Here is a 17,536-nt window from a genome sequence, read left to right on the forward strand (position 1 = left end):
CTTCCTGGTGGGGTCTGCAAGCTGTGGTGAGTGATGTGTGGGTGAGAGTTGCTCCTTGGAACCTCACTACTCCTTTTATTTTATTTTATTTTTTTTTTTTTGAGGTAAGGGTTCCTCTTACTGTTGTGGCCTCTCCCACTGCGGAGCACAGGCTCTGGATGCGCAGGCTCATGGGCCCAGCCACTCTGTGGCATGTGGAATCTTCCCGGACCAGGGCACAAACCCTTGCCCCCTGCATCGGCAGGCAGACTCTCAACCACTGCACCACTAGGAAAGCCCTCACTACTCCTTTTTAAATGAGATTTCCTTTACTCATTTTCACACCTTCAATATGCATTGTGTAGGAAGAGAGAAAATAAAGATATCCATATAAACCTTTTTATAATTTAATATTTTCATTTCTTCCAATACTTGTGTAGAGATGTGAATATTTAAGTGCAGCTGACCCTTCAACAACTCATGTTTGAGCTGCTTGGGCCCACTTATATGTGGGTTTTTTCCAATAAATATACAGCTGGGACCTCCATATCTTTGGCTGAAGATTCAATCAACTGTGGATGGTGTACTGTGTTTAAGATCCACAGCTGGTTGAATTTGGGGCTGTGGAATCCACAGATATGAGGGCCTGACTATGGAACTTGTGGTCTGTGGATTTTGGTATCCGAGGCAGGTCGTAGAACCAATCCCCTGTGGATACCAAGGGATAACTGTGTTATGTTGTATAGTATTTTATTAATAGCATCTACTCTTGAAGGACTTGTTTTTGGTTACTAAGCATTAGAATATGTGATTTACTGACATCTCATGACTCTTTATCCCTGTGATTATCTTGACTGTTAGTTATTATTACATATATTTTTTAAATGAGAAAATCAAAACTATGGAATATTTCCATTGTTTAATACTACAAAGATGTCACACTCCAAAGCAGCCACTTTTATTGTCATATTTTAATGTGGTGTCAATCAGAAAAAGAGTAGCAGCCTGTCATGACTACATGAAAGAAAAGTCTATGGGCTAACTTAATGTAAATATAGCCCAGTTGTTCTAAATCTACTCATTTTCTAAAATAGCCCATTGACAATATGTGATGCTGTTCGTTACTCCATTTTTCTTCCATTTTAATTTGAGCATAGTGTTAGCATTGTGCCCTGTATGAATATTTCCTCTTTCCCCTTCCCTTCTCTCTCCCTGCCTCGATCCATTTCTCTTTCTTTCATTCCTTTCTTTCTTTTCTTCTTCAATATTGAGTACCTGTGGACAGATTATTTAAATAAAGAAGAAATAAGCCATTACCAATGCTTTGCATCTCTCTGAATTCCTACTGTGGTCAGTGATCCCTCTTCCTCTTGCATAAATAATGACTCTGGTAGAATTAAATACATTATGCTGGAATGTACGAATGCATTTGGGAGGTAGAAAAGAAAATTAGCTTTTGTTCCCCTTTGTATTCGTACTCTTACCTTCCAATTCACGCATGTTTCCTGTATGTTGTCAAATCCACTGATAATTCACCCACTAAAAAACGTGATTCCTATGCTATTTTTTAATTTCCAGATGGTATTCTTTCAGATGTATGTTCATTCTTAATGGCTTTTTGTTATTCAAGCATCTTTGTAATTACATCCTTTATTCCTATAATCAGTTCGCGTGCAGTATAGTCTTTTTCTTATCTGATTGTACATCTGCAGTTTTTCTCAACTTCATTTCTCACTTGTGCTTGTCCAGGCACCTTTTCATGTGTTTCATAATTTTTATTGTTGTTGTGAATACATACTTAGTTTTCATGGGTAGTATTCCTGTGGGCCCCACTTAATGAAGCTTTCTTCTATAGAGCATGTGCATCTATCAATATCTCATCTGATAATAGGATCCTGTCCCTGCCCCTGGACTGCTTCAACTCAACTCTCTTCCTATAATTTTGTTAGAGAGCTGGTGTAGTAACCATTCCAAGCATCTTCATCTTCACAGCCTGGTTGTCATGGGAGTTTACCTGTTGTTCCAGTCTGAATCTTTTCCCTTTCTGGTTAGTGTTCTCTCCCATTCACTGTTGCTCCTGTCCAGTCTCCCAGCATCTGCTGCCTCAGCTCTGAACACCACTTTGGTGCCCAGACATTCCAAGGATTTTGATCCCTGGCTTTTGGGCTCCGAAATATAGGCATTTGTCTGCTTTAGCTTCTCATCACCTCCCTACCATCCTAAACTCTTGTGGCTTTGGAGGAATTCTTGAAGACCAGCAGTATCTCCAAGTGATTGATACCCTGGATCTTGTTGAGTAGAGAAAGGGTTCCACAAAATGATCCAAGAACTTATTTCTTTCTTTCTTTTTTTCTTTTCAATATACGTGTGTGAGAGGTGAGTGTTTATTGGCTTTTCCCTAAAATATTGATGTTTATAGAAGTGTTTTTGGCTCTCTTACCTGTTTTCTGGATTTAATTACCATCTATGAGAGCCTTTAGATTTATAGTCCATATCTTTTATTTTCTGATGTACCATTTATCTCTCTACTGCCCAGATCTACTTATGAGTTTCCAGATAGCTCAAAACTCATTTTTCCCCAACTATTATCATATTTGTGTCTTCTCTTTTAAAACCATCACCTACATTTTAGTGTCTCCTGCATTACTTTTCACCTGTAAAAGACATAATCCTCCCAGTCTCCGAGTTAGTAAACAAATTGCCACCCATGACTTTACCTCTTCTTTCTTATGTTATAAAATCAATCCATTTTTAGGTTTTGAATATAATGCCTATTTACTGTCTCTCTAATGTGTCCCTGTGTTGCATCTCAAACCTGTGTGTGTGTGTGTGTGTGTGTGTGTGTGTGTGTGTGTGTGTAGCCTCTTAACTTGTCAGGCTTTCTGCAGTCTGCCCCTTCTAAATCAAATTCTACATTGCTTTATCACTCTAAAATTCAATTTTGCTTCTGTCATTTGCTCTCTCTCTATATATATACACCTCCCTTCCAAGGTCAACATAATTGCTCAGAGTTTTTTTTCTTTTTTCAATAAAAACCTTTAAACTCCTTGACATGTCATTCAGGAACCTGACCCCTACCAACCTCTTCAGACTTATCCTGATCTGATCTTGTATTGTAGGCTCTAGAACTTAAGCACGAATGCCATTTTATTTGTCCTTGAATTTGCACTTACTTTTATATTGCCTAGTCCTTAATAGTTGTTAAAGTTAGTTGGTGCTTAGTAAGTGTTCAATATATAGCTGCTGACATATAAAATAGACAGATGAAATCACTTTTATGTACTCTCCAATCATGTATATATAGATGGGATCTATGTAAATAATATAGGATACATTAAGAATATCAGAAGAAAAGTATAATAGAAATATTATACAATTCATCAATCTTCGATTGTTCACATTCAAGAGGAGACATATAATTAATGTTTAAGCTTAAATAAGTTGGATATTTAACATATGACTATTGCAGAAGATGTGAAAATGTATCTATAATTTAGGACATTTAGACTTTTCATTAACTATATTTGTGTATATGTAATAATGTCATTTGGCTAAAGTGTAAGAGTCCAGGTTCTGAAGTTAAAGGATTCAAATCTAAATTGTCTTACTTAATAACTTTGTAACCTTGTGAAAAATTAATTAATGGCCACATGATTTGGTTTGTTAATTTAAAAAATAGGGGTGTAAAAATAGTATTTAACTCATCGCCTCATCGAGTTACTGTAAGAAAATAATGTCAGTCTTTTAGCAGGATATATGACGCAGGCACCTGTATAATTTTCCTACTGCTGCCATAACAAATTATCACAAACTTAGTGGCTTAAATAACATGAATTTATTATCTCACAGTTCTGGAGATCAGAAGTCTTAAACTTTAAGTGGCAACATAGCTGCATTCCTTTTGGAGGCTCCAGGGGAAAATCTGTTTCTTTCCAAGCTTCCAGAAGCTGCCTACTTCCCTTGACTTGTAACCCATTCCTAAATCTTTAAGCCAAGCATTATAGCATCTTCAAATATTTCTCTCTCTGTGTCTCTCTCACTGACTTTTGCTTCTGTCATCACATGTTTTCTTTTACTCTCCTGCCTCTTTCTTTCTCTTATAAGAACACTTATTACATTGGGCACATGGGGATAATCCAGGACTATCTCCCCTTAATTTGTTCACATCAGCAGAGTCTATTCTTTCATGTATTGGGGTGGCCAAAAAGTTCGTTCCATAACATCTTTGGTCAACCCAATAAAATGACATTAATAGGACACGGGCATTTAGAGAGTATAGTAACTGCAAAATAAATGTGGTTTCTATATTGTTTGTAAGAAAAAGAGTGACAGTAGAGTTCTATCAATCCAAAGTTGTCTCCAAATACTAATTAATTAATTGTTGGATTTAGTTTTATAAGAGCTTGGAAGGAACATTTTAAAGGAAGATTAGTCAAATAGATCCCACAAAGAGAATACAGAATGGAAAAGAATCTGAGCATTTCTTTTTCTAGTAAGCTGTAGAAAAATTATAAACCTTTACTTTTGAAGGTAGAATTTCTATTTTCAAGCTCTAAGTTTTAAGTCCTACAAGGCAACTTGAAATAATTCATTGTTCTTACCAAATTTCTAAGTATTCTTTTTTCTTACCAGACCTAACATAATTAAGAACAATGTCTGGGTATAAGTGAAAAGGGTCATGTTCAAAACCTTATTAACATTGCACCTGAAATGATGGGTCATTTTACCTCATTCATTTGCCAAAATAACCATTAGTAAGTTGAGGAAATTTTGAGGTAGGCTTTACAACATTCTTGTTGTATTTCATTTTAGATTGTAAGCTCAATGGCAGGGATACTATATCAATGATTACATTTTTATGTAGTAACCATTGCAGTATATTCTTGATGGTTAATACATTTTTATAATTGTTAATAATAAGAAAGAGTTATGCTTACATGCAATACAAGGGACATATAATAAGTGCATACTTTGAAGACATTTGAAAACTCTGTAAACCATCCCAATCAAGATAATTAAAACATTGCACTCAATCACTTGCACCCCTCATTCTGATAACCACTGATCTGATTTATCTAACTATAACTTAGTTTTATCTAGTCTATACTTTTATACAAATGGAACAAATATATATGCTTTCTTGCATTTGGCTCATTTTATTCAGCATACTGTTTTGAGATATAGCCTTATGCTTCAGCAGTGGATTAATTATTTCCCCAGTGCTCAGTGACTTAAAACAACAAAGATTTATTATCTCATAGTTTCTGCAAGTCAGAAATTCAGGCTTGGCTTCTCTAGGTGTCTCTGATTCAAAATCTTTCAGAAGCCTATGATTAAGTTGTCTGCTGGGGCTGCAATCATCTTAAGGAAAAAGTGTGCAGAAAATCCACATCCAAGTTCACTCACACATCTGTTAGCAGGCCTCAGGTCCATGCTGTGTACTGGCAGGAAATATCAGTTTTTTTGCCAGGGATTCTCATGCATGATAGCTTGCTTCCCTCAGGGTTCCAAGAAGGAAAGAAAGTAACAAAGAGTTGCACATGACAAGAATGGACACACATGACCGAAGCCAATGTCTTTTTATAAATATTTTTTCCAAATGACATCCCATCACTTTTATCTAATTAGAAGGAGTTACTGTGTCCCATTCATACTTTAGAATGGGGATTATATAAGTGTGTAAACAGCAGGAGATGATAATCATTATGGGTAATTACAATAGCTGCCTATCACAGTCTGCTCACTGACACCCCAGAGATTCATGTTTTTCCTACAAAATACACTCATTTCCACCCAGGGTCCCCATAAGGATCATCCCATTATAGTGTTAGCTCAACACCCAGCATTTTGTCATCTAGTTCAAGACCAGCTGTAGATGAGGCTCCTTGGGTGTAGGTCCTTAAGCACATATCCTCCAGTATAGTTCTTCTTGATCTGCCATTCTGTGAAAATCTAAAGATATCATTTGCCCACCACATACACAATGATGGGAGAGGCATAAGAAAACTAATAAATATTCAGAAAGGACAAAATTGGAGACACAAGGGAGTCACTGGTCCATAGCAAATTTGAAATTCTGTCAGGCAAATACTGGCAGTTCCTTAATTAGGTCTCAAGGTGTAGGAATAATTTTCATGACACCACCCTCAGGATTCTCTTTTCCGCAGGCCATGTCATCCTTCCACTTTTTGTATAAAAGTTAGAATGTGTTTGAGGTGAGTCATTTTCTTAGCTGGCATCTTGCTATTAGAATTTTGGACATCATCAGCTTCTTTTCCTTAAATTTTTGAAGAAATGTCCCTATTAAATTACAGTGTTTCATTAAATTAAATTATGAAGTTTTGTTATGACCTTTGTTGAAATTTAAGTTATAATATATAAGTATGTGGGATCTATTTTTTGACTCTCTATTCTGTCTCTTTAACCTGTATGTCTGTATTTACACCAATGTAGTTTTCTTTTGAGACCTGAAATCAAATAGTGGAAATCTGCCAATTACGTTTCTCTTTTCCCAAACTACTTTGACTATTATAAGTCATTGGTAATTTCCATATATTTTTTAGAATCAGCTTGTCAATTTGTACAAACAGGCCCATGGTGGTATTGATTAGTATTTCATATACCCTATAGATCAATTTTAGCAAAAAAGAATATATAATTTTGTGGACACTTCCAATCTATGAATATGCTAGAGCTTTCTTTTTGTTCTGTTCTAAAAAAAAAATAATTAGCAGTAGTTTGTAGTTTTCAGTAAAGAGAACTTCACATATCTTTAAAAAAATATATTCCTGGTCTTCCTTGGTGGTGCAGTGGTTGAGAATCTGCCTGCTGATGCAGGGGTCACGGGTTCGTGCCCCAGTCCGGGAAGATCCCACGTGCCGCAGAGCAGCTGGGCCCATGAGCCATGGTCGCTGAGCCTGCATGTCTGGAGCCTGTGCTCTGCAACGGGAAAGGCCACAACAGTGAGAGGCCCGCATATCGCAAAAAGAATAAATGAATAAAAAAAATTATTCCTAAGTATTTAGGCTTTTGGGTGCTTTCATAAATGGTATTGCTAAATGTTTTAATTTTGTTTGTTGCTAGTATGTAGAAATGCATTCAATTTTTAAATACTGTCTTTGAATCCTCTGACTTTGTTAAATTCACCAGAAGTGTACTCTGTGTGTGTGTGTGTGTGTCTATGTGTCTATATACATAGATTCCTTAGTATTTTACAGGGAGATGAACATATTATCTGTGAGTACAGGGAGGTTTACTTCTTTCCTTCTAATCTGTATAGTTTTTCTTTTTGTTTTTATTTTGTTTTATTGTAATGTCTAAGACTTTCAATACAATTCTGAATATAAGTAGTAAAAATGCATGTACTTACCTTCTCAGTCTTAGCAGGAAAGGTATTTGTATATTTGTCTTTCATGACAAAGTCTGATGGTTAGCTTTACCTGTTTAAGTACTGATTATGAGGTTGACAGTTTCCTTCTATTTTTAATGTGTTGAGTATATCATGAATGCACATTGACTTCTGTTGAATGCCTTTTGTGCATTCATTGAGATAACCATATAATTATTCCCCTTAATTATGTTAAAGTGGTTAATTTCATTGTTTGGTTTTTGAGTGCAAAACAAACTTTTCATTAATGTGATAGACTTCACTTGCTCATGGTATGCTACTCATTTCATATAATTCTGAATTTGATTTGCTAATTAATATGTAATGACAAATATTCCATTTCTTTTTACAAGGGGGTATTGGACTCTAACAGTTTCTTGGTTTAATATCAGAATAACATTGTTTTCATAAAATATATTTGGAAGCAGTCTCTATTTTCTGGAAGGAGCTATGTCATGTTGGTATTTTCTTTTGCCTTAAATGTTTAACATTGCCTTAAATGTTTAAAAACATCCACTGGTGAAATTGTCTGTGGCTCAAGCAGGTGTTCTCAACTGGTGATAATTTTGCTCCACAGGTAAAATTTAGGAATGTCTAGAGACTGGAAGAAAATGCTACTGGCACAAAGTGGTATAGGCTAAGAATTCTAGCAAACATCCAACAACATGCAGGATGGCCTCTCTCAGTAAGAATTATGTGGTCTAAACTATCAAAAGTGTTGAGTTTGTGAAATACTGGCTTAAAGTTTTCTTTATAGCAAGGATGTAGATTATAAAAACAATTACTTTAAAATATAACTAACTATATATCAGATTCCTTATGTGGCCTTTTCTGACTTGGTTGTGTGGGAAGTTCTAAACTAAACTTCATATTTAATTGATTTAGCAACATTCAACCAGGATTATTTAATAGCATTCTTTCTCTCTTCCTTTTCTTTGTAATTTTAACCTTTCTTCTTTATCTTTTGGCTCTTCTATTTATTGGACCAGAAGTTTTATTGTAAGTTGCCTCAAATGCTTTTTGAAAGTCGATGAATGTAAAAAATAATGTAAAAAAATAAATATGTAAACTAAAAAAAACCCCCAAAAAACAAAAAAAAACTTTTTTCCATTTTTTTTAGTCAGTTTTGATGAATTGTGTTTTTAAGAAATTTGTCCATTTCAAATGAGTTAACATTTTTGGTAGAAGCTTATTTTTATTTATTTTCTTATTGACATTTTAATGCTTGTGTTATCTGTCATGGGATTCCTGATACTGGGAAATTTCTTTTTCTTTATTTTAAAAATTTTATGTTTTTGTCTTGCTAGGATTTTGTAAATTTAAGAACTTCTTGTAATAAGTAAATTTTGACTCATAAAATATTCTTCATTTGTCTTTTTTTTTCCCTTTTAAAATGTCTTTTCTTAACTGTATTTTTTGTTTTTTAGTCTACATTCCTGAAGTTTAATTTTCTCTTTTTTTCTATCTTCTTGATGTGGAAGTTTAAATCACTGCTTTTGGGCACTTTCTGTAATACAGTGGACCCTTGAATAACATAGGTTTTAACTGCATGGGTCCACTTATACACAGATGCTTTTTCAATAAATACTTACTACAGTACTACACAATACATGGTTGGTTGAATCCATAGATACAGGACCATGGATATGGAGGGCCAACTATAGTTATCTGTGGATTTTCAGTCCCCCAATCCCATGTTGTTCAAGGGTCAATTGTATATACAGTTAAACCATAAATTTCTCTCTAAACATAGCTTTAGCTGCATTCCATACTTTTTGATATATTGTGTTTTCCCTATATTTCAATTCAATGTGTTGTTAATTCTCTGTGATTTTCCTTCCAGGTTTTTTGAGATATAACTGATGTACTGCAGTGTATAAGCACAGCATAATGATTTGACTTACATACGTCTAGGAAATGATTATCACAATAAGTTTAGTGACTACCCATCATCGCATATAGATTCAAAACTAAAGAAAAAGAAAACAATTTCCTTGTGATGAGAACTCTTAGGATTGACTCTCTTAACAACTTTGATATATAACATACCACAGTGTTAATTATATTTATCATGTTGTACATTACATCCCTGGTACTTATTTATCTTGTAACTGTAGTTTGTATTTTTTTTAACTTACACAGAAGGTTCTGTGTTTTTATTGATTAGAATTGTGTACAGTTGTAATCCTTCCATCATACACATAATATACAGTAACTCTCAAATATCTGATACTAAAATAACTTGCTGACAAATTCTAATATTGAACACAGAATATTTCTATCTCTATTAAAAATAAAAAAAAACAAAACCACTGAGTATCTCGGAAAATTTAAATTCAGACTGTTATTTCACAATTTAGAAATCTGAGTAATCCAACTTTAAGATGACTTTCTCATTGTTGAAGCTTGCTCTGTCAGTGTGCGATTTGGGACTTCCTCTTGTCCCAAGCCATTCCTGCATATGACGTACTTTGGAGGTGGGGCCTTGCAATTGTCCTTGTACCATGCCCTGGCCAGTGTTCTGGAACCAGCCTACTAATCTGAGCTTTTTACTCTCAGCCTGAGTGTACTTGCGGAAAAAGTCACCTTGTACTTTCCCCAAAACTTCAAAATCCACTGATATCAGGGTGTCCCCTTCTGCCATACTCATGCTCAGACCTCGTCCTCCTCTCTGGTGGACTACCCCGGAGACCACTAGGCCAATGGTTCCCCCGGTTGCCAGAAGTTTGTATCTTTTGTTCGCCTTCATCCAATTCCCACTCTCCCTACATCTACCTCTGGTAACAACAAGTTGGATCCCTATTACCATGAGTTTGCTTGTTTGTTTTCTTTGAAATATAATTGACCTTCAACTCTATGTTAGTTCCTATTATACAACATAGTGATTCAGTAATTCTATACACTTCAAAATGATCACCACGATAAGTCTAGTTCTATGTCACCAAACAAAAATATTACATTGTTATTGACTATATTCCCCTCACTGTACATTTTATACCTGTGACTCATTTATTTCACAATTGGACGTTTATGCTTCTTAATCCCCCTCACCTCATCTTCTTTTCTCTCTCCACTACCTCCCCTCTGGCAACCACCAGTTTGTTCTCTGTGTCTATAACTGTTTTTGTTTTGTTATTTTTGTTCATTTGTTTTCATTTTTAGATTCCACATATGAGTGAAATCATTCAGTATTTGTATTTTCTGTTTCACTTATTTCATAGCATAATACACTCACGTCCATCCATGTTGCTGCAAATGACAAGATTTCATTCTTTTTTTTTATTGCTAATATTCCATTGTGTGTTTGTATATACACCACCTCTCCTTTATCCATTCATCTCTTGATAAGCATTGAGGTTGCTTCCAATATCTTGGCTATTGTAAATAGCCAAGAACATAGGGGTGCATATGTCTTTTCTATTTAGTGTTTTTGTTTTCTTCAGATAACTACCCAGGAGTGGAATGACTGGATCATCTGACAGTTTTATTTTTAATTTTTTGATGAATGTTTATATTATTTTTCATAGTGGCTGCCCCAATTTGCATTCCCACCAACAGTGCATGAGGGTTCCCTTCTCTCCTCATCTTGCCAGCACTTGTTATTTGTTGTTTTTTTTGATAATAGCTATTCTGACAGGTGTGAGGTGATATCTCATTGTGGTTTTGATTTGCATTTCCCTGATGATTATTGATGCTGAGCATCTTTTCATGTGCCTTTTGGCCATCTGTATGTCTTCTTTGGAAAAATGTCTATTCAGGGCCTCTGCCCATTTTTTAATAAGGGTTTTTTTTTTGATGTTGAGTAAAATGAGTTATGTATTTTGGATATTAACTGCTTATTGGATATATAGTTTGCAAATATCTTCTCCCATTCAGTAGGTGACCTTTTCATTTTGTTGATAGTTTCCTTCTTTGTGTAAGAGCTTTTAAGCTTGAGGGAGTCCCATTTATTTATTTTTGTTAAATCTTCTTCTGACTTCTTTATGGCTTATGGTTTATTTAGAGGTGTGTTATTTAACTCCAAATATTTGTCATTTTCTATATATCTTGTTTCGATTCATTTGTATTTTTCCATTTTCATCAGATAGCATAATCTGTAAGTTTATATCCTTTTGAAATTTATTGTTACTTGTATAATCAAGCATGTGGTCTCTCTTGGAGAATGTTCCTTGTGAGCTTGACAAGAATATGTTGTTGAGCACAATGTTTTGTAAGCAATTTTGTTAAATTGATAGATAGCATAATCAAGGTTTTCTCCCTCCTTTATAATTTTGTACATTTATTCTATCAATTACTGAGAATGAGGTGTTAAATATATCACCTTTAATTGTATTACCCTATTCCTCCTGTTAATTATGTCAATTTTTGCTTCATGAATTGTTGTGTTCTATAATTAGGTTTATGCACATTTTGGATTTGTTTTTGCTCTTGATAAATCATGAAATGGTCTCCCTTATCTCTTGTAATATACTTTGTATTGAAGTATAATTTGTCTGATATTCATAAGCTTTGCTTTTTTATACTTATAATTAGCCTGTATATCATTTTTCATCTTTTACTTTCAGCCTTCTTATGTATTTTAATTTAAAGTACATTAGTGCAGGCAGCATGTAGCTGAGTTATTTTTTAACTCCATCTAACAGTTTCTGCCTTTTAATTGGTGTATTTAGTATATTTATGTAGTTTATTAGTTTTTTATTGAGATGTAATTCACAAAATATAATATCTGTCTTTTTAAAAGTGTACAGTTCTTTGGCATTTAACATATATGCAGAGGTGCACAACCATCACAACTCTCTAACTCCAGAACACTTGCATTGCTCCAAAAAAGAAACCTCATACTCATTAGTAGTCACTCTCCTTTTCTCCTCTGACCCCCCAGTCCCTGGCAATCACATTTTTTTAGAGATTGTTTGAAATTTGTTTTCATTTCTCTTGGGTACATACCTAAAACTAGTATTACTGGCTCATATGGTAACTATATGTGTAATTCTTTAAAGAGTTGTTAAATGTTTTTTCTAAATGACAACATCATTTAACAATTATGTCAGCAATGTATGAGAATTCTAATTTCTCCACATCCTTGTCAACACTTGTATTTTTTATCTTCTTAAAATTTCAGCCATCCTAGTGAGGATGAAGTATCAGCTCTTTGCAATTTTAGTTTGCGTTCCCTAATGACTAATGGATGCATTATTTTTTCCTTAGTTGCCCTTGCTAGAACCTATAGTGTAAGGATGACTAGAAGTGTCAAGAGTGGACATTTGTCTTGCTTTTGATACATGGAGGAGAGCTTTCAGTCTTTCACTATTAATTATGATGGTAACTGTTGGTCTATTGTAGATGTATGTTATCAGGTTGAGTATATTCCCGTCTATCCCTCGTTTATTTATTATTTTTATTGTGAAAGGGTGTTAGATTTTGTCAAATGTTTTTTTTCAGAATCTGTGAGATAATCATATAATATTGGTATGTTTTATGATATTGATTGATTTTAGTATGTTTTAAGCAACCTTGCTTTCCTGGATAAATCACACTTTATCACTGTGTATAATCCTTTTTTTGTGTGTTGCTGAATTTGATTTGCTAGTAGTTGTTGAGGATTGTTGTATCCTATATTTATAAGGTAAATTGATGTGTAGATTTCTCTTTTTGTGATATTTCTATCAGGTTTTGGTGTCAATATAATGCTGGACTCATACAATGAGTTGTAAATTATTTTTTTGGAGAACTTCACAAAGAAGTGATGTTAATTATTTCAGTGTTTGGTGGAAATCACCTGTGAGGTTATCTGGCCCTAGACTCTTCCTTGTGGGTTTTCACTGCAATTTCAGGATGTTACTTTCCAAGACTACTGTGGAGCTGAGGGGGAGGGGGGAGGATGAAAGTGGGGGAAATTGAAAGACCACCAAACCTAACAGTTCACACAAAGATTCAGCTGTTTTTCTTGCTTACATTCTCCCTGGAATTCTGTAAGTCTTTGGTTAATTTCCAGAGCTCTGAAAAAGTTGATTCTTACAACTTTTTGCCAGTGTTCTCATTGTTTTTATGGAGGAGAAATTTTTAGTTGTCCTTACTCCACCATTTTTGCTGAAGTCTATGGTATATTTGCATTTAATATGATGATTGATAGGGTTGGTAGACATTGGTAATATTGGTTTTGTTCCTACTTTGTCTTATCGGTTTTTATTCTCTAACATTCCTTTCTACCTTCTCATGGTTTATTCATCTTTTTTAATAATTCTGCTTAATTCTTCTATTGACTTTTTAAAGTTATGCATCACTTTATTAAGTTGTCATGTTTGTTCTAGTGCCAAACAATGTACATTCACGACGTATAAAAGTCTATTTGGAATCAATATTGTACCACTTCACACCTGACACTTCATGTTTGCTACACTATTCCCTCTGCCCACTTCACACATGATACTGCCTGCTTTTCAACTTCCACTTCACCCTTCAAATTTTCCCCTTCACAAATTCAATACCTTCATGACAGTGTCTACTGGAACAAAAGCACACAACATAAGAGCTATGAGTTTAAGTTTTGTTCAGGGTCTTACTGAAGACTGCCGTGGGATACAGCCCCCCAGTAACCCTTCTGAGGAGACTGTTCCAAAGGGATATCGGAGAAGCCAGGATATATATGATTTTTGGCTAGGAAGTAAGTTCAGTCAAGCATAAATCTTAGAAATAGAGTTACAGATGTAGAACATAAACTTATGGTTACCACGGGGTAAGGGGGGATGGTTAAATTGGAAGATTGGGATTGACATATACACACTACTATGTATAAAATAGACAACTAATAAGGAACTACTGTAGAGCTCTTAATAAGAAACTCTACTCAATACTGTGTAATGGCCTATATGGGAAAATGATCTAAAAAGGAATGGATATATGTGTATATATAACTGATTCATTTTGCTGTACATCTGAAATTAACACAGCATTGTACATCAACTATACCCCAATATATTTTTTTTAATTCATACATCTTAGTAAAAGATTACTGTTACAAAGAACAGATATCTCAGGTAATGTTTTAATGCTTTTCTATATATGAAAAAATGCAAGAATCTGGGTACATTAAATTTCTTCCTGAGGTATACACCAAACTAACTAAGGGGCCTGTTTTTCCAAAGCACAGAGTGCCTCATCCTGTTTTTCATCCCGAGCTCCTCTCAGGGTGCAATGTCCGTCAGCAGCTGCAGTGGCTAATGCCTTAATCCTTGTAGAACTGGGTGGTGAGCCACATTCTTTGTTTTGCAACAGTATAATTGCGTTTATCTGCCCATTCCATTTTTTTCTACTTCCGTCATACCTTTTAGTCAAATAACCTTATAAAACCCATCTTACAATGTTATTAATCTTGCTTTAGTCAGTTGTCTAAGTTGATTTTTTAGGTGTTTTTTAAAAAAATGTTTACCTTTCCACTCTCCACTTTAAGATCTCTTCATTCCTTCTTGTTAAACCAAGTTTCCTCTTGGTATTATTTTAATATCTTGATTCTATTTTATAACTTTGTAATTTCTTTATTTCCTATTTGGTACACAATAATGTATCATGAAATTATTTGTGAAAATGTTAACAATCATATTTCATTTTTTGGTAATATTCATTGAAAAGATGTGTGTTGGGTACTGGAAACATGAAAACAAATGAAATGTGGCTCTTGCCCTCAATGAGAGTCAAGTAAATTGGGAGAGCTGGGGAATTTCATTGAAAAAAAGCAGTAAGTGTTGAATGACAGGTAAACAAGGTTTTTTTTGGAATCACAAAGGAATGGCAGCTTATTTGAATGAAAAGTTCAAAGGATACTTCAGAAAAGATAGGAAACTACTTATCTCTGGGCAGATAAATAGAAAATATCGAGTTTGAAGGGGATCAGCTGTGGACAGTCTGGCTCTTTTGGAGCTAGATTATCTAGTTTAATTTGACTGAAGTTTAGTATCCATGGTGAAGTGTGAAAAGATCAAGTTGGACACACAGACAGGAGCCAGATGGAGGGGAATTCCAGCTGAAGGCGGTGGGATGCTCTAAAATTGATTATTCAGGAAATGACCAAATTCAAATTTTATAAATAACACACTGAACTGTAGTGTGAATAGAACGTGGATGGAACAGAAACAGAAAGATAATAGGAACATTTAGGGGATAACAGCAATAATCAAAGTTAGTGTGAGAGCATGAATTAACTCAGTGGTAACTGATGGAGAGAAGGGGGTGGAGGGGTGGGAGGTTTTAAGGAGATGGAATCAAAGAATTTAGAAAGTTTCAATAAGGAGAAATGAAGAAAGAATCAGTATTAATACATAAAATTTCATCGTGAGTGACAGGAGAGTAGGATAGCTCTGGTTATTCAATCTGATGATAAACACAACAGAAGATACAGAAGATACAGAATGAGTTCAGGCTTGTAACTGAGCAACTTGGATTTTATGGTTTAAAAGTTTCTGAATATCATTTCTATCCTTAGCAAGCTTAACTGAGAGGAAAATCTGTGCACAATTGTAGACCGCATAATTTTTATTTCAACATGCAGAGTTATGTGGGCTCAACGCTGTGTGGAATAACTTCATATTCCAGCACAGAAAAACTTAGCAAGACAGCTCGTACTGTCTTCCTCATTGATCCTCAATCCACAGTTAATTCCATTAAAACAAAAACAAAAACACTTCACTATTCCCATTTCTGCATTTCCAGAGTGAACACTCAATATTTGAGAGTTTTGCACTCTGTGTCCTGTGTTGAATTAGCATCATCTTGTTCTTAAAATGGCCCTTTCCTTTAAAAAATATGTTATTCACTAACATATTCAATAACCAGGATATGTTTGCTGACCTTAGAACAATTTCTGTTGAGTGTTAGGGTTAAATCCAGAATGCAAATGCTTAAGGAAAAAGTTTGATGAGAATTTTTTTTTTTAAATTGAAAATTTTTCATCTTTTTATAGAAATGGAGAAATACGTCTATAAATTGAGAGTCAGCACCCTTTGGGGAAAACTTCCAGCAACAGAAAGTTGGTTTCAACTCATACCTCTATCAGAACGCTGACTACTTTGTGGGTCTGATGATCTTCATTGCTCACTGTGCTAAAAATCTTTATAACTTTATAGCTCTCTATGACTCGTCTCAGCATACTGCTTGTTACATAGTGGGGTTGCAATTAATTTCTCCCCTTTAATTACATCAAATTGGTTTTTAACCTAGAATAAGCACAAGGCCAGAGGGATAGCTAAATAGAGTTGTAGAAATAATAAAGCTTAGGTGAGGGACATATGAGATGGGAAGGGATACATATCCAAAAATTTCAAGACGGACTAAACATGCAGACATTTATGAGTAAGCTTTAGCTAGCAATGCTGGGCAACTTAATACCGTAGACTGAGAGATGTGGCTGAATTCAGGACAGAATTTAGCACCCTGAGGCATGACCATAAGAAAGACCAAATGCTTAAACATCTCAGAATGAGAAGTAAACAAAGATTAAAGGCTATGCATGGAGACCAAATGGTACCTGAGATTTTCTAATTATTCTTACTGTTTTGAGAAACGGCTGCAATATATTATGGCTTTACCACACAATTGGCCTTAATAAAACCCAGAATCCTTGTTTAATAACAGCAGCAACATTTATACTAAAAAGTAATGGATACTCATTCAATAACTTAAAACTATGAAATAAATATAAAGGAAAATTGACTAGCTCACTGCAGTGTAGCCTCTTTTTCTGTCTTCCCTCTAGTGTAAGATGCCTGGATTATATCTTTCTCTAATTTTCTACTTGATCATGTTAATAAATAGGAGTATATTATATATGTAGTTTTATTGTTATTTATATTTTTTCTCTAAATAAGATCTTGTCTTCTGTATTATTCTACAATATGATTTTCTCAATGAACAGCAAATTATGGATAGTTATTCAGAGCTAATATATTCACATTAGTATTTTAATAATTCATAAGTTGTAAAGCCATCTCACTCCAGCTGAAACTTCAGATTTCTTTTGCCTCTAAAATAATCAATAATTATTATTTTTATATAGTTATCATTTTACACAGGTGCTTAATTTTCCATTTTTTTTTCTCCCCCAGGACACTAACATGCTTTATTCATTGTTCTTTCTCAGTATCTTCTGGTCCCTCTACCTTTTGAATTTTGAAACCC

The 17,536-nt window shown here is 34.5% G+C and overlaps 2 protein-coding genes across 2 annotated transcripts in view; one reads left to right on the top strand and one right to left on the bottom strand.

The window, feature by feature from the left end:
- Nucleotides 1–17,536, top strand: part of CDH18 (cadherin 18) — a gene marked incomplete at both ends in the record, with an annotated part of 338,110 nt that overhangs the window by 60,292 nt on the left and 260,282 nt on the right. The gene's annotated exons all lie outside the window — the stretch shown is intronic.
- Nucleotides 9,723–10,016, bottom strand: LOC307052405 (acylphosphatase-1-like; the record flags this gene model as incomplete). Its single annotated transcript, XM_079703311.1, has 1 exon — nucleotides 9,723–10,016. The coding sequence occupies one exon, from the start codon at nucleotides 10,014–10,016 to the stop codon at nucleotides 9,723–9,725; it is 294 nt and encodes a 97-aa protein (XP_079559437.1).

Source organism: Hyperoodon ampullatus (genome assembly GCF_949752795.1).
Source record: "Hyperoodon ampullatus genome assembly, chromosome: 4".
Classification (NCBI taxonomy): Eukaryota; Metazoa; Chordata; class Mammalia; order Artiodactyla; family Ziphiidae; genus Hyperoodon; species Hyperoodon ampullatus.